This window comes from Archocentrus centrarchus, chromosome 12 (genome assembly GCF_007364275.1).
Source record: "Archocentrus centrarchus isolate MPI-CPG fArcCen1 chromosome 12, fArcCen1, whole genome shotgun sequence".
NCBI classification, from domain to species: domain Eukaryota; kingdom Metazoa; phylum Chordata; class Actinopteri; order Cichliformes; family Cichlidae; genus Archocentrus; species Archocentrus centrarchus.
This window is the reverse complement of record NC_044357.1, coordinates 1,228,504-1,254,576: the sequence shown is the minus strand read 5'-3', so window position 1 is coordinate 1,254,576 and position 26,073 is coordinate 1,228,504. Positions and strand designations below refer to the sequence as shown.

Here is a 26,073-nt window from a genome sequence, read left to right as displayed (position 1 = left end):
TTATATTTGTTGAGACCCATACCTACCTACCTACCGCATTTTGCTACGAATGTTCTTATTTTGACAGTTCAAACTGGAATATTTCCACGTTTTGGTGTATCCAACTACCAGGGTCTGAGCTTCTTTAGTTTCTGTTTTTAAAATCGATAGTAAAACTTTCTAAATACTCTGTTTTTATTCAACCATACTAAACCCATCACCAGTGCGAAAAGCATTATTGCATTAGAAAGAGGCCAAAGGGGCCTGCACTCAAATGAGTTTCTGTTTTTAAAATCCATGCAGTCTGTAGAAAACTGAGTTGTTCTCACAACTTTATGCCTCTCAAATAGATGAAGAACATCTCTGTCAATGTGAAAATGCCAAACTAATTACAAAGTTGAGCTTTGTAACAACAGCCCGTATTTCCTAAAACGTGACAGTTCATACGGTCGTAAACAAAAACTGTCATTGAATCAGCTTTTAGGACATTGCTGCAGCCGTTTCCCTGCTTCACCCCATACACAGATTATGGGGTGTTGTCCATACACAGATTAGCTGATGCCAAACGATATAAGACGCGATCATATCGTGTTATTGTATCTGTCTCATTAACCTTTGTTTGCAAAACAGCACAAAGAAAGTGTGTTGCGTGCTACAACATCACTTTTTTCCACTCGCACACGTGCAGGTTGTCTATATTTAATCAGACTAAACACACCTAGTTTGATTTCACTATAGTGGACTTAGGAAAGTATTTTTCATAGTAGCATATCACTGTTTGTTGTTGTTGTTGGTCAAAGTCTGCAACAAGATGTTTTTAAAATAAAAGTTTGTAATGCAGTACTGGTGAGACAGCTGCGGTTTTATACACAAATCTGCACACTATCATGTGTCAAAGTATTGATCAGACACTCGATGATTCGTTTAGTTATGATCCATACCACAAAGACCAAAACATAATGTATTTACAGTGGCTTGCAAAAGTATTCACACCCCTTTAACTTTTCCATATTTTGTCACATTACAACCACAAACATAAATATATTTCACTGGAATTTAATGTGAAAGACCAACACAAAGTGGTATACAATTGTGAAGTGGAAAGAAAATTATACATGATTCAAAAAATTTTTTACAAATAAAAAACTGAAAAGTGTGGTGTGCAAAATATTCAGCTCCCCTGAATCAATACTTTGTGGAACCACCTTTTGCTGCAATTACAGCTGCAAGTCTTTTAGGGTATGTCTCCACCAACTTTGCACATCTACTATGAAATGGCAAATAACAGTTAGGATTAGCTACCAGGCGATGTTTTTATGAGTAAAATCATTGTATTGAATTATATTAACTTAAAACTATGAGATGAAATTAACAGCATCACACACACACATGCTTGTGATGTTTATGTATGCAAAAATCAAAACATTCAGCGCTCTGAAAACATTATTGCTGCAGGTTCCTTTATACACACTTTACAAGTTTGTCCTAATAAAGTTCGCTGATTAAGCAAAATGGACTCTAAGCAATGCAAAATCCCACAGAGTGGAGAAGGAGATAACTCAGAAAACCTCATCCACACAGATCAACAACTACCCCACACCCATATCAACACAACAGTAGTCCAGCTGTTGTAACACCCCCCCACCCCCATTATGTAATTGCAGCCACCAGACCAACAACAGCACTTCTCCCCCCATCAGGCCAATACTACCCCCCACAACATCCCATACCAACAGCCCTGCATTTGATTTAAACCTACAGCCTGATGTTTAATTTTGTTGCAGATAAACTAATGTTTTAACTCATAAAGTATAACCACACGGTTTTATTTTGCTCATGAATGGATCTATAGCAGCTTTTCTTCAGTACAGACTGTATCCAAAGAAATATGTTTCTCCCCACTAAACCCAAAAGCTTCATAGGAATGAAAGCCCTATGAATTCACCGCTGTTTTAATTGTTTTTTTATTCCCTTCACGCCAACCATCATGAGCTATGATTGAGTAAATTAGCCACGTATTTTCAGATCCTACATCAGTTGTATGTGTATTCTGAAATAAATCCATCCATCCATCCATCCATTTTCTTCCGCTTATCCGGGGCCGGGTCGCGGGGGCAGAAGCCTAAGCAGAGAAGCCCAAGCTTCCCTCTCCCCAGCCACCTCCTCCAGCTCATCCGGAGGGACCCCAAGGCGTTCCCAGGCCAGCCGAGATACATAATCTCTCCAGCGTGTCCTGGGTCTACCACGGGGCCTCTTCCCGGTGGGACATGCCCGGAACACCTCACCCAGGAGGCGGCCAGGAGGCAACCTAATCAGATGCCCGAGCCACCTCAACTGGCTCCTTTCGATGTGGAGGAGCAGCGGCTCTACTCTGAGTCCCTCCCGGATGGCCGCACTCCTCACCTTATCTCTAAGGGAGAGGCCAGCCACCCTTCGAAGGAAACTCATTTCTGCCGCTTGTATTCGCGATCTTATTCTTTCGGTCACTACCCAAAGCTCGTGACCATAGGTGAGGGTAGGAGTGTCCAGAACATACGGCCGCAGATCTGATGATACGATTACAAAATCGATCATCGACCTGCGACCTAGGGTGTCCTGGTGCCATGTGCACTTATGGACATCCTTGTGTTCGAACACGGTGTTTGTTATGGACAAACTGTGGTTTGCACAGAAGTCCAATAACAAAACACCATTCGGGTTCAGATCGGGCAGGCCGTTCCTCCCAATCACGCCCCTCCAGGTCTCACTGTCATTGCCCACGTGAGCGTTGAAGTCTCCCAGCAAGACTATGGAGTCACCAGATGGAGCACTCTCCAGCACCCCACCCAGCAACTCCAAAAAGGGTGGGTACCCTGAACTGTCATTCGGCGCATAAGCGCAAACAACAGTCAGGACCCGTTCCCCAGCCCGAAGGCGCAGGGAAACTACCCTCTCGTCCACCGGTGAAAACTCCGACGTACAGGCAGCAAGCCGGGGGGATACAAGAATACCCACCCCAGCTCGCCGCCTCTCACCGAGGGCAACTCCAGACTGGAACAGAGTCCAGCCCTTCTCCAGGAGACTGGTTCCAGAGCCCAGGCCATGCGTTGAGGTGAGCCCAACTATGTCTAGCTGGTATCTCTCAACCTCACGCACTAGCTCAGGCTCCTTCCCCACCAGAGAGGTGACATTCCATGTCCCAACAGCCAGTTTCGATAGCCGGGGATCGGTCCGCCAGGGCCTCCGCCCTCGGCCACCGCCCGACACACATTGCACCCGACCCCTACGACACCTCCTGCGGGTGGTGGGCCTGCAGGAGGGCGGTCCCATGTAACCTCTTCGGGCTGCGCCCGGCCAAGCACCACGGGCTAATGCCTGGCCACCAGACGCTCTCCCTCGAGCTCCCTCCCCAGGCCTGGCTCCAGGGTGGGGCCCCGGTAACCCTATCCCGGGCAGGGTAAACTGTTCCCTTGTTTTTTCACTCATAAGGGTCTTCTGAACCGCTCTTTGTCTGGACCCTCACCCAGGACCAGTTTGCCATGGGAGACCCTGCCAGGGGGACAAGCCCCCAGACAACATAGCTCCTGGGATCACTGGGACACACAAACCCCTCCACCACGATAAGGTGGCGATTCACGGAGGAGATTCACGGAGGAGACCCCGAGATACTTAAACTCCTCCACTTGAGGCAAGAACTCGTTCCTGAGCCGGAGATGGCACTCCACCCTTTTCCGGCTGAGGACCATGGCCTCAGACTTAGAGGTGCTGATTCTCATGCCAGCCGCTTCACACTCGGCTGCGAACCGTTCCACTGCGAGCTGGAGGCCCCCCCCTGATGAAGCCAACAGAACCGCATCATCTGCAAAAAGCAGAGATGAGACTCTGAGGCCACCAAGGAAGAAGCCTTCCGCCACCTGGCTACGCCTAGAAATTCTGTCCATAAAAATTATGAACAGAATCGGTGACAAAGGGCAGCCCTGACGGAGTCCAACACCCACAGGAAACAAATCCGACTTATTACCGGCTATACGGACCAAGCTCTCACTGTGGTTGTACAAGGACTGAATGGCCCGCAACAATGGGCCAGACACCCCATACTCCCGCAGAACCTCCCAAAGAACACCCCGAGGAACACGGTCGAATGCCTTCTCCAAGTCCACAAAGCACATGTAGACTGGTTGGGCAAACTCCCACGCACACTCGAATATCCTTGAGAGGATAAAGAGCTGGTCCAGCGTTCCACGACCAGGACGAAAACCGCATTGTTCCTCCTGAATCCGAGGTTCGACTAACGGACGCACCCTCCTTTCCAGCACCCTGGCATAGACCTTACCGGGGAGGCTGAGGAGTGTGATCCCCCGAAAGTTGGAGCACACCCTCCGGTCTCCCTTCTTAAAGATGGGGACCACCACCCCGGTCTGCCAATCCAATGGCACTGCCCCAGATCTCCACGCGATGTTGCAGAGGCGTGTCAACCAAGACAGCCCTACAACATCCAGAGCCTTCAGGAACTCAGGGCGAATCTCGTCCACCCCAGGGGCTCTGCCACCAAGGAGTTGTTTAACTACCTCAGTGACCTCACCCCCAGTGATGGTCAAGTCATCCCCCTCATCCCCAGACTCTGCTTCCACTACAGAAGGCGTGTCAGTGGGATTCAGAAGGTCCTCGAAGTATTCCTTCCACCGTCCGACTATAGCCTCAGTTGAAGTCAGCAGCACCCCCCCCGCACTATAAACAGTGTGAGTGAAGCACTGCTTTCCCCTCCTGAGTCGCCTGACGGTTTGCCAGAATCGCTTCGATGCCGTCCGAAAGTCTTTTTCCATAGCCTCACCAAACTCCTCCCACACCCGAGTTTTTGCTTTGGCCACTACCCGAGCTGCATTCCGCTTGGCCTGTCGATACCTGTCAGCTGCCTCCGGAGTCCCACAGGCTAACCAAGCCCGATAGGACTCTTTCTTCAGCTTGATGGCTCCCTTCACCTCCGGTGACCACCATCTGGTTCGGGGGTTACCACCACGACAGGCACCAACCACCTTGCAGCCACAGCTCTGAGCAGCAGCCTCAACAATGGAGGTGCGGAACATGGTCCATTCAGACTCAATGTCCTCAGCCTCCCTCGGAATGCTGTCGAAGTTCTGCCGGAGGTGGGAGTTGAAGATCTCCCGGACTGGGGCTTCTGCCAGGCGTTCCCAGGGCACCCTCACAATACGTTTAGGTGTGCCAGGTCTGTCCAGCATCTTCCCCCGCCACCTGATCCAACTCACCACCAGGTGGTGATCAGTTGACAGCTCAGCTCCTCTCTTCACCCGAATTCTGAAATAAAGTTAAATAAAAATAATGCAGTTGCACGTGAGGTTGATGGGTTCATAGATCTAATGAAGTAGAGGAATACCAGGATTATGTAGTTGAAGAAAGAATTTTAAGACATTTATTTAACAAGATACATTCACACATATTTTGTTGTAATAAAACGGGTCTCTTACAGTTAGTTTGTAACCATGATTTATCCGTAGTAAACATCATGGATTTTTATCTGTGTAACAGTTTTTAATGATCAGATACACATGAACAGATCTCTCTCTCTGACACAAAAAAGGTGAAAAGAATTGTTAGTTTGAACGTTTTAGGTGGAAAAAAGATTAGTAAGCACAGAAAAGTCCTTTTCTTTTGGAACAAAACAAACTAGAGCTTTGATCCTGTACACAAACGGTGTACCATTCCATCTTTGTGAACATTTTTCCATCACATATCACAAAAAACAATGTGAGACATCGAATGTTTTATACACACAAGCGTATCAAGCAATCAATTTTTTATGCTGACTCCCTCATGCACAACTTTATACACATCTCACAGGAACTCACCAATCTAGATCTGTAGTACCAACATAACTAAAAGAGGGTGCATGGTCACCTGATCTATCCCTAACTATCTGTCTCCCCAATCCAAATTGTGAGATGGGGCCTTTGAAGGCCTTTGATGACCATGTAATATTTCATTTTTTAATTTTTAATACATTTGCAAAAAATTCTACATTTCTGTTTTTCTTTTTTTTCTGTCAAGATGCAGTGCTGAGTGTACATTAATGAGAAATAAAGTGAACTTTTTGATTTTAGCAAATGGCTGCAATGAAAGAAAGAGTGAAAAATTTAAAGGGGTCTGAATACTTGCCGTACCCACTGTACCTGCAGAGAGTAAGACAAGTCCTGAGGAGTCAGCTGAATGGGAAGAACAAGATCTGGGAAATCAAGACCTACGTTGTGCCTGTCATTAAGACAAGAAAGCTCCTTACCATGCATGTTTTATCCCAAGTCCAGCACCTTAAGACTGTATGCTAAGCGGAAGGAAGGAGGTTGAGGACTAGAGTGTCAGAACCATTAACCTGGATGGAACAACAAAGATGCATGAGTACATCAGGAAGATGGCCACAACTGATCAACTGCTAAGTGAATACCTCAGGCAGCAGAAACCCAAGAAAGAAGAGGAGCAAGAACGGGAACCATCATGGAAAGCCAGCCCTCTGCACAGGATATACCACTGACAGAAGAAATGGCTGATATTGAAAAAAATCCTACCAATGGCTGGACAAAGCTGGAATGAAAGACAGCTGTTGGAGGTTTTGTGTGTCAAAAAACAAATACATAAAAGCATAATAACAGACATCCTCATTTTGCAAAACAATAAAGAAATCATTCAGGAGCAGTAATAGAGTGTTGTCGTTTCTAATTTTAAAAATATAATCTCAGCCTTAAGTAATCCTTTTAGTAGTAATAGTAATCATTATATTTTTGAGAATAAAAAAGAAGTTTTGATATATTTGCATCTGTTTTTTTGTATGAAGTATCTATGTGCATAACCCATAGTTTTAGTTGAGTTGGTCAGAAGCAGAGTAGGGACAGAGAAGAGGGGGAGACATAAGTGCTGCAGCGCTCTGTGTGTCTGTGTGTGTGAAGCAGACCGCAAGTGCACAGGAAGTCAGAGGCAGCGAGGTGCAGATGCTGAGCAGATAGAAAAAAAAAAGGAAAAGAAACTCATACTGTGCTGATTTGATTTTTTTCTTCTGTTTTTATTGTTATTTTTTCTCTTATTTTTATCATTGTAATCAGTATTTGATTTATATGTAATATGTGAAGAAAAAAATTTTTAATTACATTTTTATGTATGTGACAAATAAAGCTCTTTCTTCTTCTTCTTCTTCTTCTTATATACATATATCCCATGTAATCTTTTTACATATGTGCTGACGCAAAGGAGAGAGACACCTCCCTGTAAGGACAATTGCTGCTGAAGATAAAGAGGTTGTAGTTGTTGGAGTTGAGGTTGAATGAGGAGTTGCTTGAACAGGAGTGTGTGTGTTTTTGAGAGGCAGTCAGCCAGAGAAGTGTATTAGTTTGAAAAGGTTTTGGATTTATTCTTTTTCCCTTTTTGGAATACTGTACCAGTGATTGTCAAGTCTTCATCATAGTAAGTGCGTTTTCACTGTAAGCTTGTTATCTTTTTTAAAAATTAATAAATAAGAGAGTAATGAGCTTTCTAAAAGGCCTTTTTTGTGTGTTGAGCTATTCTCTCTGATAACTTGTCACCCTGTGAGCTGTGGGTGGAAGTGGTAACTTGGGCCAGCCTCTGGAAGGAGAGCGGTGACCTTTCTGCTCCACTTTAGTGACAAAGCAGATGGAGGCTCTGCCCAGAGCTTAAATATTCTATCCCAGTGGGCAGAATCACAGTTCCTAGTAAGGGGGTTGCGGTACCCTGCCTGCTCAGGAAAGAACATTAAGGAACTTGAGAACCCAGCAGGACCTAGGGTCTTGATCGGAGGTGAAGTGAGCAAGCTGGGACGTTCCTTGATAGCGTTTTGCTGTACCCTTGTATTTTCAATCAGCTTCAAACTTAAGATCAAAAATTACCCTGTGGTCTACAACAGCTCAGAGGCACTAATCATGGCACAGGAACAAGCTCTAATCTAGAGAGCCATAGCTGTGAGTTTTCTTCAAAGGGTGTGCCCCCGGCGCCACGGCAAATTTCACCATGAAGCACGAAATTGCTGTTACTCAAACATACACTGTTCAATCATCAGTGGTTTGATAAGAGTCCCGCCCTGAACACATTGCTATGCCAATAGTCAGAAATTGTTAGAGTGCCATCAAGCGGGATATGGAAATATCATATTTTATACATTGATGTATTACTCCTCCTAACTCCTCCTAGGTACACACCTCCATCATAATACAGGCTTTCAGGTTTTATCGCTCTGATCATTGAATATGGTAAAATGGCTCCACAGCGCCACCTTTCAAAAAAAAAAAAAAAAAACAGCCCCGGAGCTACATTTCATCTGTGTATCTGAAATTTATGTAACCCAACAGGAATTTGGCCATTTTGAATTTAAGGTGTCATTTGGAGGCCATTTTCACACCTATTATAACAATGCCCTCCTTAGGGTGTTCAATCCAGTGAGACCAAAATTGCTCAAAATCATCTGCACAAAGTGTTGTCAAAAGTTGTCAGTATTTGGTAGAATATTAAATGGTGTTTCTATAGCAATGCTCCGATTTTGGGTTTTGTTTTAGAATAGATTAGAATGCCTTTATTGTCATTATACAGGATGTACAATGAGATTTTAGTGGCTAGATGCAAAACCGAATGTCCGCTTCGCCTCTAATTTGAATCACTTATTTACTTACCAAACATAAATGCAGAAATGCAGAAAAAGTGTCAATTAGCGCGATAGCACCCCCCACAGAATCAAACCGAAATTTATATGGATGCATGTAATCATTTGGTGATCAAAAATTTGGGACAAAAAAAAAAAAAAAAAATCTGCTTTGCTCAGAGGAACAATTGAACTTCCCGTTGATATTGCGTAATGTGACACCTGTGATGCGGGGCGGGCTTTAACCGAGCGAGAGGCGAACTCGTCTAGGTGTGGTCAGGATTGTTTTTGTCAGCAGCTGCAGTTTCATTCGAGGTGTTTCAGGTGAGGACGCAACAGGTCAGTGCATCGAGTTTAAGCTGTGGGATTGTCAGCGGGGCCTTCTTCGATTTCAAAGTAACTAGTTAGAGATTAGTGTGTTGTTGGATGTCACTTAAATCAATTATGCCATTAACGTTATGAGTGAAGCCGTTTTCTGCCGTTGATTTTTTTTATCTTGGGAGCTTTGTGTCTTAGTTGGATAGTGCGACAGTGAAGCGTAGATAGGGAGGTGGGTGGACTCGAACCCTTACATAGGGCGCGGGTCGGACTCGAACCCAGACCACTGACTTTTAACCACAGTGAGCCTGACTTGATTTTAACGTGTTTGTTTTTGGGCATGTTTTTAAGTGTAGCGCTGAAAATGGCAGTTCCAAATATCGTAGTATGTAGCTTTGATATTTACAATAGAGCTGGAAAAAAGTAATTCATCGATTTATTAACTGAGAATAAATATTCCTGCACCTTTTAGGTGAAATTGTGCTTTTTTTCCCCCCTTTTTTTTCTTAGTGCATGTCCTAGTAAACTCAGTAGGTTCATGTTGTAGAATTCCGGAAATTATCACCATTTTATAATAATCAAAAAGTAAATGATAACCATAACAGCAGCTATGTTTTTGAAATGAGATCTGTTTTAACCATTAAAATGTTCTTTTTGCCAGATCAACACCAAGTAGATCGGAAGTAATGTCTTCCAAGCCCATAGAAAGTCCTCCACCTTACGAGGCAGATCATGGGTAATAAGTCTCTTTTCATTAATATTCATATTGATGATAATTTTTTATGTATCAAGTGTTCAACAGAATGTTCAAGATAGTCATATTGTGTATGAACACCAAAAGGCCTCAATTCCCACAGCCCACAACCCAACAGAAAACTGTGAAATATTTTTAAATCCTCTTTTGACATTGTTTCTTTTTCTTTCTTTCTTTAAAAACAAACAAACAAACAAAAGCTGTCTCTTATTTGTGTTTTGGATTACCTGTGATGTGGGAGCATAGTGGCTGGTGGGATTTGTTGTAATCTGTTTGGTTAAGATGTTTGTTGCTTTTATTTGCTTTACTGTCTGATCAGTTTTAAGCAAAGAAAAGAATGTATATAAATACAAAAATGGATTTTTTTTTTAGACCATTAAAGAACTGACTGAGAAATGTAGGAAGTAATGTTGACTAAAATAGTAAATCTGCTTTTTAAATATTGGATACTTAAACAGTCTTAGTTAGAATTTCCTTTAATCCACACTACGTGGACTGTGTTTTAAAGCCAAGTCTGTGCCAGGAACTAGTCTAAATGAACTCTACCAACTCTGCCAAGAGCAGTGGTCAAATATCCAACCAGAATCATACTTGAAGCTTGCTGATGGCTACCAAAAGCTGTCTGGTTGAGGTGAAACTTGTATTTAACCAAATATTAGTGGTGGCGTATGTATATTTTGAGCCTGTGTACAATATATACTTTTAGCCCTGTGTGGATTAAAGAAAGTCCTAAATTAATTCTTTGTGTGTGTTTGTACATTGTACATTTTTAATCCTTTAAAATCATTCCACTTGTTAAAAACAAACAACAACAAAAAACAATTAAAAAAAATCCTTAAAAACCTAAAATCGGCATAATCATGCCCACAATGAGTGTATCTAAACCTTGTTATGATGGCATTCACCACAGCCAAGCCTTGAGGTGACTGTGATTTCTAATTGTATATTATATAATCTGTTTTGTTTTTTCCCATTTTTCTACAGTATCATCCCTCCACAGCCAGCCTATTCTTACTACCCAGATGACGAGTTCCAGCATTTCTATCGCTGGTCGTCTCCACCAGGCATCCTCAAAATTATGGCCGTCATTTCCATTATATCGTGCATAGGCATATTTGTTTGTGTTGCCTCCACACTGGCCTATGACACTCAGGGAGCATTTTCTAACTTTGCAGGCATTGGTGGAAGCTATGGTGGAGGCTATGGTGGAAGCTATGGTGGAGGCTATAGCGGAGGCTATGGCGGAGGCTATGGCAGCTATGGCGGAGGCTATGGCGGGTACAACATGTATGGTTACAGCAACTATGTTGACCCACGGTCAGGCAAAGGGTTTATGATTGCAATGGCAGGCATTGTGTTCATCTTCTCCCTTGCAGTCTTCATCATCATCATATCCCGTCAGAGCCTATCAGAGAGCAGGAAGTTCTACCTAGCTCTAATTATCATCTGTGCCATCCTAGCGCTGCTCATGTTGATAGCCAGCATAGTCTACCTGATGGCTGTGAACCCCACAGCACAGTCAGCTGGGTCGTATCAAAGCATGACTATTGCTGGGCTGTGTGCTCCGTACACCCAGATGCAAGGTGGAACAGGATTTGTTAATGAATACCTTTACCACTACTGTGTGGTGGAGCCACAAGAGGTGAGCACACAATTCAATTCAATTCAATTTTATTTATATAGCGCCAAATCACAACAAACTGTCGCCTCAAGGCGCTTTGTATTGTGGGTAAAGACCCTACAATAATACAGAGAAAACCCAACAGTCATGGATTTCTTTCCATCTCTAGCTTCACTGGAACATTTTCTTTTCCTTCTAACCGAGTGGTTTATCTCCCATTTCAGGCCATTGCCATTGTGTTAGGCTTCGTGGTGACTGCAGCTCTGATTATAATGCTCGTCTTTGCAGTGAAGACGCGCCAGAAAATCCTAAATTTTGGCAAGAGCAATATTTTGTGGAAGAAAGTGAAAATCATCGATGACTTGGGACCACCTCAGGATGTAGAGGAATGGGTGAGTGATGGCTTGACTTGGGCTTTTTGTAAAGATACATTTTTCACTAAAACTGTTAAAAAAAACAATAGCTGGTTCCAGCTGTTTTTACGTCATTGCAATTGTATCTTTCTAGCAATTAGAAATGTGGTTTTCTTTGTTATATATGAGATCACGTTGAGTAAAAAGAGTACTTTGGGACTAGAACTTTTTTGCCGTATTCTGACACTACGTAGAGTTACACAGTTGTGAATTAATGACAGCTAATGTGTAACCTCAGGTACACTGCTGTGTAGCTTTGCATTCTGGTGATGCAGCAGTAGAGTGAGCAGTAAAACCAGTTTGGTGGTAGTCACCTGTTTATCATTGGAGGAAGGGAAATTTGGAGCAATGATATCTTTCGGTTTAGCAGTGTGTCCTTGGTTTCAAGGTGTGGCATGAAAGTTTCAGTCTCACTCCGGCATGTCTTTAGTCACATGCTGTCATGTCATGTAGTAAGAGGAATTTACACAACATAAAAAGGGTCTGATTGCTCTTGCTATATTCAGGCATTAAAGCACCTTGAGGTGACTGTTTGTGGTTATTTGGCTCTATACAAAAAAAAAAAATAAGAATTTAATTTTGTATTTACATTTCATGATTAATCCTATTTTCTGAAGTTGTTTTTCACTGGAGTTTTGCAGCATATCCTAGTGAGTAGTGATGAGACGGTGAGTTATTTTGTTGGAAGTCATGATGACAGTCACCACAGCCAAGTCCTTTTAGTAAAGTTCCCTTCACAACAGTAACCAGAAGAAACAGGTTCGACTGGTTCTCTGAACCATACGAACATGCAGAACAACAACAATGAAAAAAAAGTTAGCTGATAACACCACAAAAGCAGCTTGATACTTGGAATCAGAGGCTTGTTGTTTACTAGAGCTTGTGGGAACCTGCCTGAAAGTGTACATATAGTCCATGCAGACAGTTTAAGGTATACAGCAGGGCGCAGCTCATTTATGGGGCATATTTTGAGACAAGTCCACACAGTTGAATCATAGTAGAGTTGGTAGACAGCCAGTGCATTTATTTGTTGAGGGGTCCCGTCAGATGGTGATTATTGTGAGTGTAAATTACAGTAACAAATTGGGATTCCAAATTGTGATTTCCTGTAGTGTGAATGATCAGTTCAATTCAGTTTTATTTATATAGTGCCAAATCACAACAGTCACCTCAAGGTGCTTTATATTGTAAACTAAGAATTCTCAGTCATCCAGGTCATAGTAGTCTCTGGAGCTTGAAAAAAGGGCGACTGGACTTCTTTTTGTTTCTCGAAGACGTTTCATCTCTCATCCAAAAGGCTTTTTTTTTAAGATTTAAGAGAAATAAAAAGTTGAATTTGACCAAAGTATTTGATTAAAATCATAAATACATAGTTTTGAAGAACTAGATAAAAGTAGTCAGATTAATAGATTAACTGTTATGAATAAATGCATACATTGTACTAATAGTCATAGTAGTGGTATTGGTAGAAGTAGGAGTAATAGTACTAGTAGATAAATTGCTAATGAGTTCAAATGTAGGCATAAATGAGTTAGCTAAAGATTTGTGATAGCTGTTGAATGCTGTATTTTGCTGTAATAGCAAAAAGTTGCTAAATAGCTTAAAGTAATTTAAATATAGTTAAAAAGCTAAAAGTAATGGACAAAATGTGTTCTCTGTGTTTTCATAATCTGCCAACCAGTCGAGTTATGGTAAACATAACAGTTGCTAAATTGCTTGAGTGAACAGATCACAAAAGGGTTAGGTATTGGCTCTGTAGTGTAGTGGTTTACACCAAGTGAAAGGGCGCTGATTTGATTCCAGTCAGGGACACTAATACCCTTTGGGGTTTGTGCCAGGAAGGGCATCCAGTGTAAAACTGCCAGATCAAACATGTGGAGCGACCCACTGTGGTGGCCCCTTGTGGCAGGAGAGCAGCCCAAACTAGCTCCTTGTGAATGGCCAGTAAAAATGTTGAATATGAGATTTATTTATTATTAAAAAATATGTCACAAATTTGTCTACATTTTATTTATTTTTGTGAAGGTGAAGAATGTGTCCTCCGTGCCTGGAGGAGTTCCGATTTCAGACTACCCTGATAAACTAAGGGGCTCCAGGAATGATCTGGATGATGAAAGCACCAACTATGAGAAACCACCGTACAGTTACAGCCCTCCGTGAGTATACCTACGAACACTGTTCACTGGTAACAGTTCTTCGGTACAGGTGTTTATTTCTCGAGCCCAATTCAACACTCAATCTCAATTTTTAAGACTTGGGACAGTAAGCTGAGGTCTCTGAGGCCACAGAGATGGCTCACTGTTTATCAGTTCTTACCAAGGTTTGTACTGAAGTTTGTTGTGCAGTAGTAGCTATTAAGTTAAAAGCTAATTAGCCTAATGTAGTTTATATAAAAGATGGACGTAGCTTCTGGGACTGAAAAGTGAACTCAACAAAGACTCTCCTGGGGTGCCAGGGTGAGCAGGCGACCATGTATGCCGCGTGGCAGTGCGCTCGGCGGAGGTTTGAGTCCCGGCCCATTTCTCCTCCCACTTTCCTCTTTCTCTCCACTGCAAAAACTGTCAATAAAGCAGTGTATGCTGCCATGCTAACAGTCATTGCTTATGGCCATAGACTATATAAATAGCAGGTCGTAGCATCTCGGTTTGAAAACTGAGGAAGTACCTTATACCTGCATACTTTCTAATGGCCAGCAGATACGACGCCTCCGGCTCCAAAAAGATTTCCAGTTGTGTAGAAGTCTGTGGAAAACTGGCCTTCTGCTTCCTTGAACTGTGACGTCAGTAAACACTTTCATGATGACCTTATGGTCTCAGTTGCAAGTTTCTGTTCATATTAACTAAAACATGAAATTAATTGTCAATTATGGTCCTTTTGAGAGTCAGAAGGAAATATTACCCAGTGCATCCTCATTGGCTAACAGCTTGTAATGTTTTAATGACCAATCAAAGTGCTTTAGACTGCAAGTCACATTTTTACCATCCATCCATCCAGCACTTCATGTGTAAACTTAAAGCATGTTTGAAGATGGGTGCAGTCTCTCCCATGAATATTGAATATGCCTGGAATAGTAATAAAATTGGTATGCTGCAGTTTACGTCAGACTCAGCTTTAGCCTCGTTTCTGCATGTTTTGGTGCTTGGGACTTGTTCTCATGAAGACTAGGGGGGACAGAGCCTTTCAGTCAGTGGCACCAAGGCTGTGGAACAGTACCTCTACATCTACACTCAACTGACTCTGTGGATTCTTTTAAAAAGCAGTTAAAAACTTTTCTTTTTAAAAAGGCCTTCTGCTGAGCATTTTTTGTTGAATTTTTAGTTTTAGCTATTATGGTGTTTAATTATTTTTAGCTTTACATTATTGGTTTTTAGATATTATGATGTTTACAGTATTTACTGTCTGTTTTTGTTTTTGCATGTACAGCGCTTTGTGTCTAGTGTCTGTGAAAAGCGCTAAATAAATAAAATGTACTTGCTTACAGACATGTGGCCCAGGGCATGAGAACATGGCAAACACGCACATGGAGTGCATAAGCAGAATAAGTAATAAATATTTGGCCTTTGAAATACCAGAATGCAAAGGAAAATGGTCTTTATGATTTCACAGTGACATCTCCACATGACTAAATTTTAAAGATGAATAATTTATTATTGAAAAAGAAAATGCTATAAAATGATAATCTGAAACTAGACATCAAATAATTGTAGATCTGATACATCTCAACAAAAGGAATTTTTTTCACACTGAAACTGTGAAATAAGCTTGTGCTGATGAGAGAACACACAGTGTAAGGAATCAGGAAGTTATTAACAGGTTTGCTTACACAGTATGAATTTACAGATCATAAATGATTGCGTTTTACTGCCTCCTATTTTACTGGAAGTTTCCTGGAAAGTAGTGACACAAAATGCTCTACCACACTTTCTTCTCTGTATGCATTGTCATAGACTTTAAAGTAATTGTTGTTCATTTCCTCATCAGGTCTGTAGTCCAGGACCTGCCGCTGCAAAACGGCACTCTCCACAGCAGTATCTCGGAGGTGGGGAGTTCAAATGGACTTCCCAAAACGAAACGACCAGGTCGGCCTCGCCGCACAGATGGTCAGGACTACGACACAGACTACAACTCCTCTGGAGACGAGCTGGACGATGATGACTTTGACAGGTAAAAAGATATGATCTAAGCCAATTCCCAAATGGGATAACCTTATGTCTAGATTTATGTGGGAAGGAAGGCGACCTAGAATTTGCTTTACTACACTGAGGTTACCTAAAGACAGAGGGGGTTTGGCACTCCCAAATTTAAAGGAGTATTTCCATGTAGCTCAGCTGCGTTATCTTGTCTGTGTGATGTGAATTGTGTTGCACGATGGAAAGATATTGAAACCTCTGCATGCAAATATCCAATCCATACAAGAATTGGAGAGGCAGATCCTTGACTGACTCAAATTTTAACCAATGGGCAGGGAAAGGTATTACAGCTATGTGCACACTTATTAATAAAGGTTTTCAGCGTTTTCAGTATCTGAAATCCAGGTATAATCTTTCAAACCAGGATTTTTTTTTTAGATATCTGCAGACACGGGATTATTATATTAACTGTATAAGGATAAATGAGGATAAAATAGACCCAATTATAAAGACACTAGTATGATCTTATAAAGTGGCAATCCCCAAAGTGGTATCAACCATATACCATGTTTTTATGGAAGCTAGAAAATGCTCACCCTTATATGTGAAAAATAAATGGGAGCAGGAGCTGAGCGAGGGAATACCAGAGGAGGTGTGGAATGAGATGTGGGCAGCACACCACTCACAAAATCACTGAAATGGAGGGAATTTAGTTGGAAAAATCAGATTCGGTATTTTCTGACACCCCCAATTAAGAGTAGACAGATGGCCACCAAACAGCCATGCTATGTGATCAGAAGAAACCAAACCACACACAGATTTTTTGGTCATGTAGGAAAATAATGCCCTTCTGGGATGACTTTCACTCAGCTGTTGTTGAGATAGTTGGTTAGGTAATTCCATGATCATTCCAGATCTTATATCTGGGTCATCTTAAGGAATATGTGCACCCAAAGGAACAATATCTCTGAAACAGCATAACCCCACACTTTCACAAATAAAATATGATCCTCTAAGATTATCATTATTATTATGTTTTCCCTTTTCTTTCTTCCTGTTTTTTTGCCTCCAGTGAGTTTCCTCCAATAGCAAATGAGCAAGAGCGCAACAACTACAAGCGTGAATTTGACCGCGACCATCAGGAGTACAAAGATCTGCAGGCAGAGCTTGATGTCGTTAACAAGAACCTCTCAGCAGTGGACAGAGAGCTTGATGAGCTGGAGGAGGGAAGCCCACAGTACCTGGTGAGAACTTGAAAGGCTGTCTATTATTTTTGATATTGATAAAGTGAAAACAAAAGCTGTCAGTGCCAAAAGAGGATGTAACTGTCAGTTATGTAATAACAATAACCACAAATGGCACACTTTTTTTTTTTGTTGTTGTTGTGCGCACCATTAATGGCTACTATGCTATGTATGTGAATGTGATTGTTGTTTTTACGTTGAGTTGCATGAGTGAGGGTAAAAGTTTTTTTGTCCCCCCCCCCCCCTAAATTAAAGCTTTTGCATAAAAAGGTAAAACAAAACAAACAAACAAAAAACCTTCCTGTTCATAATTATGGCTTCAATGACATGAATACTATTCACAAATGTTAATTTGGTAATTACACTAACTCCTACGAGCGCCACAGTAGTATGGTGGTTAGCACTCACAACCAGGAAGGTCCCGGGTTTGAATCCATCATGAGTTTGCATGTTATGTTATGTTTGGGGGGTGTTATGTGTTAGGAATAGGGTGGGTTCTCTCTGGATAATCTGGCTTTTTCCCACAGTCCAATTGGTGATTCTAAATTGCCCACATGTGTGAATGTGAGTCCAAATGGTTGTCTGTCTCTGTGTGTTGGCAACACACAGAGTGGCACCCTGCCTCTCACCCCATGGCAGCTTACCTGATTAACACAGTTGAACAGCTAAAAAGATTTTTTTTTTTTTTTGGAGACCAAAAAGGAGCTCAAACAGGATATATTTTGGGCTGAAATTTGTCAGGTGGCCACAAATGCAACTAAAATTCATGTAAATATTGCTCTGTAACTGGTAAACAAGTAAGTGCTTTCTGCTGCAAGTTTCATTCAGCCAATCACACGCTCTCATACAGTACTTTTGTTTATGCCTAATCACTTTTCTCTAACATTCTCAAACACACACACTGATCAGTGAACTTGAGGGTGACTCAGGGTTTAGTATCTTGCCCATGCCTTCAACACATGGACAGGAGAAGCTGGGAATTGAGCCACCGACCTTCCTGTTAGTATACCCGCTCCACCACCTGATCCACAGCCACCCAGGCAATGAAAGTTAAATGTGAGCTTTCAGTGACCTGAATCAACTTTGAAATGTTTGCTCTTTCAACAGGATGCTTTGGATGAGTACAACAAGCTAAAGAAAATGAAAAAGGTATGTGGGGGATATTTAAGTTTTTATTTTATTTATTTAGTTATCTGTCCCGTCACCATGATGCACATGACTGGACATTGTTTTATCTTGCTGGTGTCTGCTCCTTTGTTAGAATGCCTCCGCTCTTTAGACACATTCTTGTAATAACTCAACGTTGATGCATAACAGAAACTTTATGCTTATGTCGACACCATGTGACGTCTGTTTTAGAGATTACCCAGAAACTTTTATTAAATACTTTTAGCCAACAATTTCAAACTAATGCCAGTTTAATCAGCTTTTAGCAACAGATTGGCAATCTGCCCTGTGGCAGCTGGGATAGGCTTCAGCCTCCCCCACAACCCTGAATTGGAGTGAAAGAAAATGGTTGGATAGACATAAGTAATCCAGGTGCCGCCCACTGTATGTATAATTTACAAGCTTCACTTTATTCTGATTCTGTCTTATTTTTCTGTCCACAGTCGGCTGATTATCAGGTGAAGAAGCGCAGATGTAAATACCTGAAGTCCAAACTGAACCATCTTAAGAAGATGGTCAGCGATTATGACCGCAGGACCTGAACAAACCTGTGAGGATTGTACACCAGTCTGAGTGGACAGAAGGGACTAACTCAAGCCGCTCTTGGATTAACAGCAGGATGAATCTATGATTACTTACATTGTATATGTTACAACAGTCTGATTGTTTGTATTTTAGTAGAAAACAAATACTGTCTTAAATTTCGCAACTGTTTGTATTATCAGTATGAAACATAGATTGTATATATGTATTTGCCTTGTGTGATCTGATGTAATAGAGTTCTGCTGTATTGGCTTTCGGCTGTTACGCATAAAATCACACATAATCTGAGGGTTTATTAGCTTTTACTCACAGTAACTTGTTTTAACCGTCTCTTAAATTTTAATTGCATTCTTATTTTACACGGTAAATAAAAATATGTAAATATGTAGGGAACCGTTTTTAGCAGTTTGTGGTAATAAGTTCCTTCTGTTGTTTTAAAATGTGCTATGTCTGCTGAGGTCTGTTTCTTTATGGATGACAGAACAGACAGTTTGACCAGGCACGTTTAATGTATAATGATGTTTTTTAACAATGGTTTGGTGGTACATTTTTAATATAATATAAATAAAGTTTGTTTTTTTTCATCTCAATTATTATTTTTTTTTTCCATTTTCAGCTGACAACATAAACATACTTGAGATGCAAAGAGCACACAGGTCACTCCGTCTCAAATCAGCAAATTTTTTAGAACATTATCTGCTTTATCATCTCTAATTTGCTTAAAACCTTTATGGTCCAAAGTTTGGAAAAAAATGATTGCTGTGAAATTTTAGCTTCATATATCAAATACTTTTCAAAATATAATTTTTTGCAAAATAGTCCCACCACCTACTTTACAAATTGCAAAAGACAATTAGTAACAATTTTTTTGAATGGTATATAGTTATATGCCACAATACTGCAAAAATAAAGCAAGTAGAATTTTTTTTTAACATGAAATTCTTAGTCACAAATGGAGAAAATGCTATTATTCTGATTTTATGCTGTATTGAGCAAATATGACAAGTTCAACCACAAAGACAAAAATATCAGTAGATTGTGATATCTAAATAGAAGAAAATTCTGGATTTTGCACATGGTATGCTAATTATAAGAAAGAATATGATTTTATTAAATCATTTTTTTTATTTTTTATTTTCGAGACCTGGGCCATTCTGTCTCAAATCATCACATTTTCAGAATATTTTCTGCTCAACCATCTGTGATTTACATACAGATTTTTGGGTCTGAAGTTTAGATGTATGATTGCTGAGAAAATTTTGCTTCAAATACTTTTCAAGACTTTTTTTTTTTTTTTTTTTTGAAAAATGGTCTGCCAACCCCCTTTCAGGCACCTTTCTTTTCTTTCTTTTCTTTGCACATTGAAATCTGAGGCAGTCTTTGAACATGAATATCCCAAAAATAATTAAAAGATAAAAGCCTGAAATTTTCAGTATCCTTTCTTACTTTCCAAATTAATCAGGATCTGCAATTTGGGCAAGAGAAATCAAAACATGTCTGAGTAGCAGTAATAATATTCATTTTCTTTCACTCGTGCACTCAGTGAGGCAGCAGTGCCACCTGCTGCATATTGCAAAAAAAAAAAAAGTGTCTGTTTCACAAAAATGCAAAATAAAACATGTAGAATACTTTTTAACATGAAATTCTTAGTCACAAAAATGAAGAAAATGCAATTGCATTCATGCTGGATTGAACAAGTATGACAAGTTGCACCACTAGGTATAATTTTATAAAAAAACAATTTTGCTATATATGCACATATTTTTCATTTTTGAGACTTAATGCCATGGAGCAGTTATATATCCCCCTTGAACTTTTTCACATTTTGTCACCTTACAACCACAAACTTAAATGTATTTTATTGAGATTTTAGGTGACAGACCAACACAAAGCAGCACATAATTGTGAAGTGGAACAAAAATGATACACGGTTTTCAAAATTTTAATCAAATAAAAATCTGAAAAGCGTGACATGCAAAAGTATCCAGCCCCTCCCATATCAATACTTTGTAGAGCCACCTTTCGCTGCAATCACAGCTGCAAGTCTATTGGGGTGTGTCTCTACCAGCTTTGTGCATCTAGAGACTGAGATTTTTGCCCATTCTTTTTTGCAGCTAAAGCTCAGCCAGATTGGATGGTGAGCGTCTGTGAGCAGCAGTTTTCATGTCTGGTCAGTGGGATTTAGGTCAGGACTTTGACTGGGCCATTCTAACACACGAATATTCTTTGATCTAAACTATTCCGCTGTAGCTCTGGCTGTATGTTTAGGGTCATTGTCTTGCTGGAAGGTGAATCGCCTTCCCAGTCTCAAGTCTTTTGCAGCCTCAAAGAGGTTTGCTTCCAGGATTGTCCTGTATTTAGCACCATACATCTTCCTATCAAATCTGACCAGCTTCCCTGTCCCTGCTGAAGAAAAGCATCCTGACAGAATCACGCTGCCACCACCATGTTTCATGGATGGGGTGATGAGCAGTATTACTTTTCTGCCACACGTAGCGCTTTTCATTTAGGCCACAAAGTTCAACTTTGGTCTCATCTGACCAGAGCACCTTCTTCCACATGTTTGCTGTGTCCCCTACATGGTTTGTGGCAAACTGCAAATGGCGCTTATGTCTTTCTTTCAACAATGGTTTTCTTCTTGTCACTCTTCCATGGCAGACCAGCTTGGCCTTGCAAGACTACACACATGAAATTATTCTTTTTTCATTACTCTTGTTTTGCTATATTTGAAAAAAATATAGCAAAACAATTTCTGAGATACTTGTTTAGCTGTATTATCAAACTCCTCCAGGACAGCAGGTCTGAAAATGGCAGGTAGAGTAAGTCTCAAGAATGAAGAATATGCACATATTTAACTAAATTATGTTCTGAGTTTTTAGGGTTTTTCTTTTGCTCAATCCAGCATGAAAGTTGAATAAAAATAGTATTTTCTTCATTTTTGCTTTCCCCAATTTTTGTGAAATATATTGCCATTCAGACATTGTCACTTTTTTTTTATTAGTGCTCAAATTTGGGACTTAACAGACCACCTTAAATTTTTTTTTTTTTTTTCATATTTCAACTAGTCAATACCTATATATTTTTTGGTGTATTTGTCCCAAATTACAGTTCCTGATTCATTTACATATAAGAAAGGCCTGTAAAATCTTCAGGTTTTATCTAAGTTTTTGAGATATTCCTGTTCAAATATTGTTTCAGATTTCAATGTGCGAAAAGAAAAAGGTGCCTGAAAACTGGCGGATGGACTGTTTTTCTTGAAAAGTATTTGATATATGAAAAATATATCAAAAATCATGTTTGAGTGTAAATGCAGTTTTCAAAAAATTCCCTGCTCAAAAGTTTTTGTCTCTTGTGCCCATTTGTTCTTTTAGCATTGTGAAGCTGTTCTTAGAACCTGCTTAAGATCCAATAGTGCAAAATGCAAATTCTTGCAATTTTTTAACTGGTTTTAAGATTTTGATCAGGAGAATATATGTGTTCAAACTATGGACAATAATATTTTTAGTCAAACTGTAGGTGGTTGAGCAGACAACGTTTAAAACATTTTATGCCATTTTAGATAACACCCATTAACAATATTAACTGTTAATGAGTTACAGCCATTTTTATATATAATACCCTATTTTTAAGGGCACAAATGTAATAGGACAAATATCTCAAAATCTATTTGTGGAAAATCCAACAGTGATCCAACAGGATCTGCTTAAACAAAACAAAACCTTCTATATTATAAGCTAACTCTACCCAAGAACACATTAGAGAAAATATAGAGGGTTAACCCACAAGATGTAAATTAGCCAAGAGCTGTTCCAGCTGAGTCCCTGAAAATAGGGAATGTCTATAAAATTGACTTGAATTACTCAATGCTTAATGCATTTGATTTCTTTGACAGCTCAAATTAAAAATACAAGCTTTTCAATCACATCTCTGTTGGTTTATTTCAAATCTACTGTTATGGTACACAGAGCCAAATGTATGCTGTGTCTTATGATCCAAACATTTGAAAACCAATCTCTAAATCTAAGATACTGTATGTATAGTTAGGTCCAGAAGTATTTGGACATGACATATCTTTTGTAATCTTGAACACCACCATGGGACTGTGTATAAAAATGGCTGTGATTCCTAAACTGTTAATACCTTTGTTAAAATCCTTGACTCAAAGCTGAAAGTCTCTTTAGAACATTTATGCACACAAAGATTTTAAAGCTGGCCTAACTGAGCTCTTGAGTGTAGTTAAGCTTTTTGTTTGGATTTTGAACGCACCCTCTCATCAGCCCTGTGTTGTGGAATGAGGTTCTGGTGTGTAACAGCACACAGCAATACACAGCTGACAAGCAAAGATAACAAGCAGTTGGTTAGGAAAATGGAACGTCCAGTTTTTTGTTTTTTGTTTGTTTGTTTTTTCGTTCTGTTCTGTTTTTTAGCTATTGGTGAAAAAAAAAAAACTAAACTAAAAAACTGAACTAAAAAAATATTATTAAGCTTGCATTAGTCAAGCAGCCAAAGGCCTGGAAATTAAAGCTAACATTACTCCATCTCTCCTGGATGCTTGCTAACACCTTCACCAGAACAATGAATTAAAGTGAAAGACGTGGGCTTTCAGAGTTTCTGTCTCCCAAGTGACAAAATATCTACATGTAACATTAAAGAAGATCTACACATAAGAACTGCACACTGAAGCTATTTGACAACACAGCACACCAAAGCCTATAGTTTGTATGTTGGTAAATCCACAGATGTCTGAGGATCCAGCAATTTTGCATACACTCTTTGGTTTCCCTCAATTATCATGCACACACAATACTTCACATGAGATCAGAGTTCACGTTTGGACGCGCTGATGCACTTTTCTTGCGTCCCAGCTGAATCTCAGGCTGTGGCTTTGAACTGTTCGGTCTGCATTGAGTGTCTCCTTAGAAGCATCCTCCTAGTAAGCTCTTTGGGAGGCCCAGGAGGAGCAGAGGGAAAAAAATGTTTTTGGCCAGACTGTTTATTCTCACTATTGGAGCTGAGATTATAAACATTGAGGATGGGGGTGTTGGTAAGAGGTGGCAGAGATCTAGGCCTGGCCTGTGAGTGCTGATCCAACAAGAAGGCACCAGACCCTCTGCGCTCATATCCAAAAAGGACTCTCTTGGTCGTGCCTGACACTGACTCTCTGGAGCCCAGTGTGCTAGAGCAGCGTACAGGCACCAGCCTCTTGCCATCCGTCAGGTCTCTGGCACTTTGCTCTTCAGAGAGATTTTGAATGTTTACAGCTATTTGTGGGTCAGAGCTGTATATGTCTGCACCTAGCTTGCGTCTTTGGATGACATTATGAAGGCTTGATGAGGCCACGCAAGGGTGAAGGTGTGTACCAAGGTTTTTACCACTGGAAAGGGAGGAAGGGGCTAAATCTGTACCAAGGTTTTCAGAATGCAGATTAGGATGGGAAGCAGAGTGAGATGAAAAGAGACCTGGGAGGGATATCTTTTGTCCTGCATGCTTGGCACCAACATTTTTTCCATCTCCTGCTTCTTTATTGCTTGCTTCAAATTGTTTGAATCTCCCGGAGTTTGCGTTATTGTCCCCATCCAGTCTGGGAACTCTGAAAGAAAAGTTATCAGTCTGGCTCAAATCTTGAGCTTTTTCTGAGGACAAAGCTCCATGAGGCTGCTGGGTGAGCAGAGATGCTGGGATCTTCAGCCAGGGTTCAGAATTCAGCCTCAGCAGAGGCTGCTGCAGTCCATTCAGAGGCGCTTGGCCAAGCCCGCGAAATCGTGATGGGGAGCATGGATGGGAGCTTACACCACAGATCTGCGCTTCTTTAAAAGAAAAGACTGGTTTTGGGGGGCACAAGGAAGAGGAGGTGCACTGGGGAGATGTGATGAGCTGGATTTCAGAAGGAGATGCAGGAGCTGTCACTGTCATTTTGTCTGCCTGGTCAAGGGGACGAAGGGGAGGCATGCTGAGATACTGCTTGGCTTGCAGTTTTCCACATGGGAATTTGTCAGTTGTTATGATGATCACCTCCTTTCCCTTATCCTTGCATGCATCAAGCAACAAGTTCAGCACCTTTAGGTCTCCAGCCATGACTGCATAGACTAGTGCTGATGTCCCAGACTGGTCCTCCAGGCTGATGTCCGCCCCACTGGCCAAAAGCAGAGAAACCACCTCAGGGCCGACCTGCTCTCGGCAGGCATGCATCAGTGCAGATCGACCTTCCTTGTCCTGGATGTTAGGGTCTGCTCCCTTCTCTAGAAGAAACTGGATCAGTTTGACTCGGCTGGCACTCTGGGCATCAATATGTTGAGTCCTGCAGGCCACCATCAGTGGAGTTTGGCCTTGGCTGTCACTCTCATTAATGTAAGCCCCTCCTTCCAGGAGCAGCCGTGTGAGCCGCAGGCGACGGAGAAACACTGCTTTTAGTAACGGATTACCCGAATCTATGGTTACACTGGGATTACAGCCGTCTCCCTCCATCCTTCTTGCTCCCAGTTGGTGGTTTTGGAGATGTAGCAAGGCAGAGTTCTGTGGGCAATAACAAAACTCTTTAAGGTTCTACTGAAGGAGAGCAGCTGCACATAATTTCAATAGAAATAAGTAGAACATACTTGTGCAACAGGCATGCATATTCTCCAGTCAAACACATTATAAAGCAGACATTCTCACTTTTAGATGCACTATACAGTGCAGTGCTTTACTTAAGCAGAAGTACAGATACCTGTACAGATTCAACTTCTTCACACAAGTAAAAGTGAAAAAGTACAGGAATGAAATGTACTCAAAGCAAGAAAGTAAAAAGTAAAGGAAGGACATTTCTACCACCTATCTTGTGCAAAGCTAACTGGACCTCTTGATATATTTATATAATAATAAAATAATAATAGACATGGAAATACAAACTTTTTTAGACTTTGTCTCCACACCTAAATGGAAAAATGCAACCACTTTTCAAAAAAAGCTGGAACTTGATTTAAATTATAGGCTCTATATAAGAAAAAGTGCAATATTTAGAGCTTAGATTTAATATGAAATACAAAAATCATGCCATAAAAAATGATAAGACTGACAAAATTTGATTATTCTTTGCAAAAATGTAGCTTATTATAAATTTAATCTGAGCACCATTTTCAAAAAGTCATGATGGTTAGATAGAAAATACTGGAAAAATTATGTAAAACTAATTATGTTAAACATGACTGGATGTTTAAAAAGATATTCCAAGCTTCCAGTTTTCAGAGATGGATTCAGTTTTCCTACTGTACTTCTTGAAAGACAATATTTAAACCA

General features: G+C 40.7%; 2 protein-coding genes across 5 annotated transcripts; one reads left to right on the top strand and one right to left on the bottom strand.

Annotated features, from left to right (window-relative positions):
* Nucleotides 1–7,284: 7,284 nt before the first annotated feature.
* On the top strand, nucleotides 7,285–19,388 carry oclna (occludin a). Of its 4 annotated transcripts, none has more exons than XM_030743398.1 (9): nucleotides 7,285–7,422; nucleotides 9,588–9,662; nucleotides 10,665–11,322; nucleotides 11,526–11,693; nucleotides 13,740–13,870; nucleotides 15,696–15,878; nucleotides 16,917–17,088; nucleotides 18,196–18,237; nucleotides 18,699–19,388. In XM_030743398.1, exons 2-9 carry the CDS (start codon nucleotides 9,613–9,615, stop codon nucleotides 18,795–18,797), a joined length of 1,503 nt encoding a protein of 500 aa, XP_030599258.1. In that variant the 5' UTR covers nucleotides 7,285–7,422; nucleotides 9,588–9,612; the 3' UTR covers nucleotides 18,798–19,388. The 4 variants fall into 4 exon arrangements, with proteins under 4 accessions (XP_030599258.1, XP_030599256.1, XP_030599259.1 ...); XM_030743396.1 differs by lacking the exon at nucleotides 7,285–7,422 and adding an exon at nucleotides 8,864–8,947; XM_030743399.1 differs by lacking the exon at nucleotides 7,285–7,422 and adding an exon at nucleotides 8,914–8,932.
* A 4,282-nt stretch (nucleotides 19,389–23,670) lies between these two features.
* ankrd34ba (ankyrin repeat domain 34Ba) lies at nucleotides 23,671–25,263 on the bottom strand. The gene has a single exon (XM_030743394.1). It carries the CDS (start codon nucleotides 25,261–25,263, stop codon nucleotides 23,671–23,673), a length of 1,593 nt encoding a protein of 530 aa, XP_030599254.1.
* Between the last annotated feature and the right edge of the window lie 810 nt (nucleotides 25,264–26,073).

Coding starts and splice junctions, on each gene's coding strand:
- oclna (XM_030743398.1), top strand. CDS start 9,613: ATGTCTTCCAAGCCCATAGAAAGTCCTCCACCTTACGAGGCAGATCAT. Junction 15,879..16,916: donor GACGATGATGACTTTGACAG/GTAAAAAGATAT, acceptor TTTTGCCTCCAG/TGAGTTTCCTCCAATAGCAA. Junction 18,238..18,698: donor AGCTAAAGAAAATGAAAAAG/GTATGTGGGGGA, acceptor TTCTGTCCACAG/TCGGCTGATTATCAGGTGAA.
- ankrd34ba (XM_030743394.1), bottom strand. CDS start 25,263: ATGGAGGGAGACGGCTGTAATCCCAGTGTAACCATAGATTCGGGTAAT.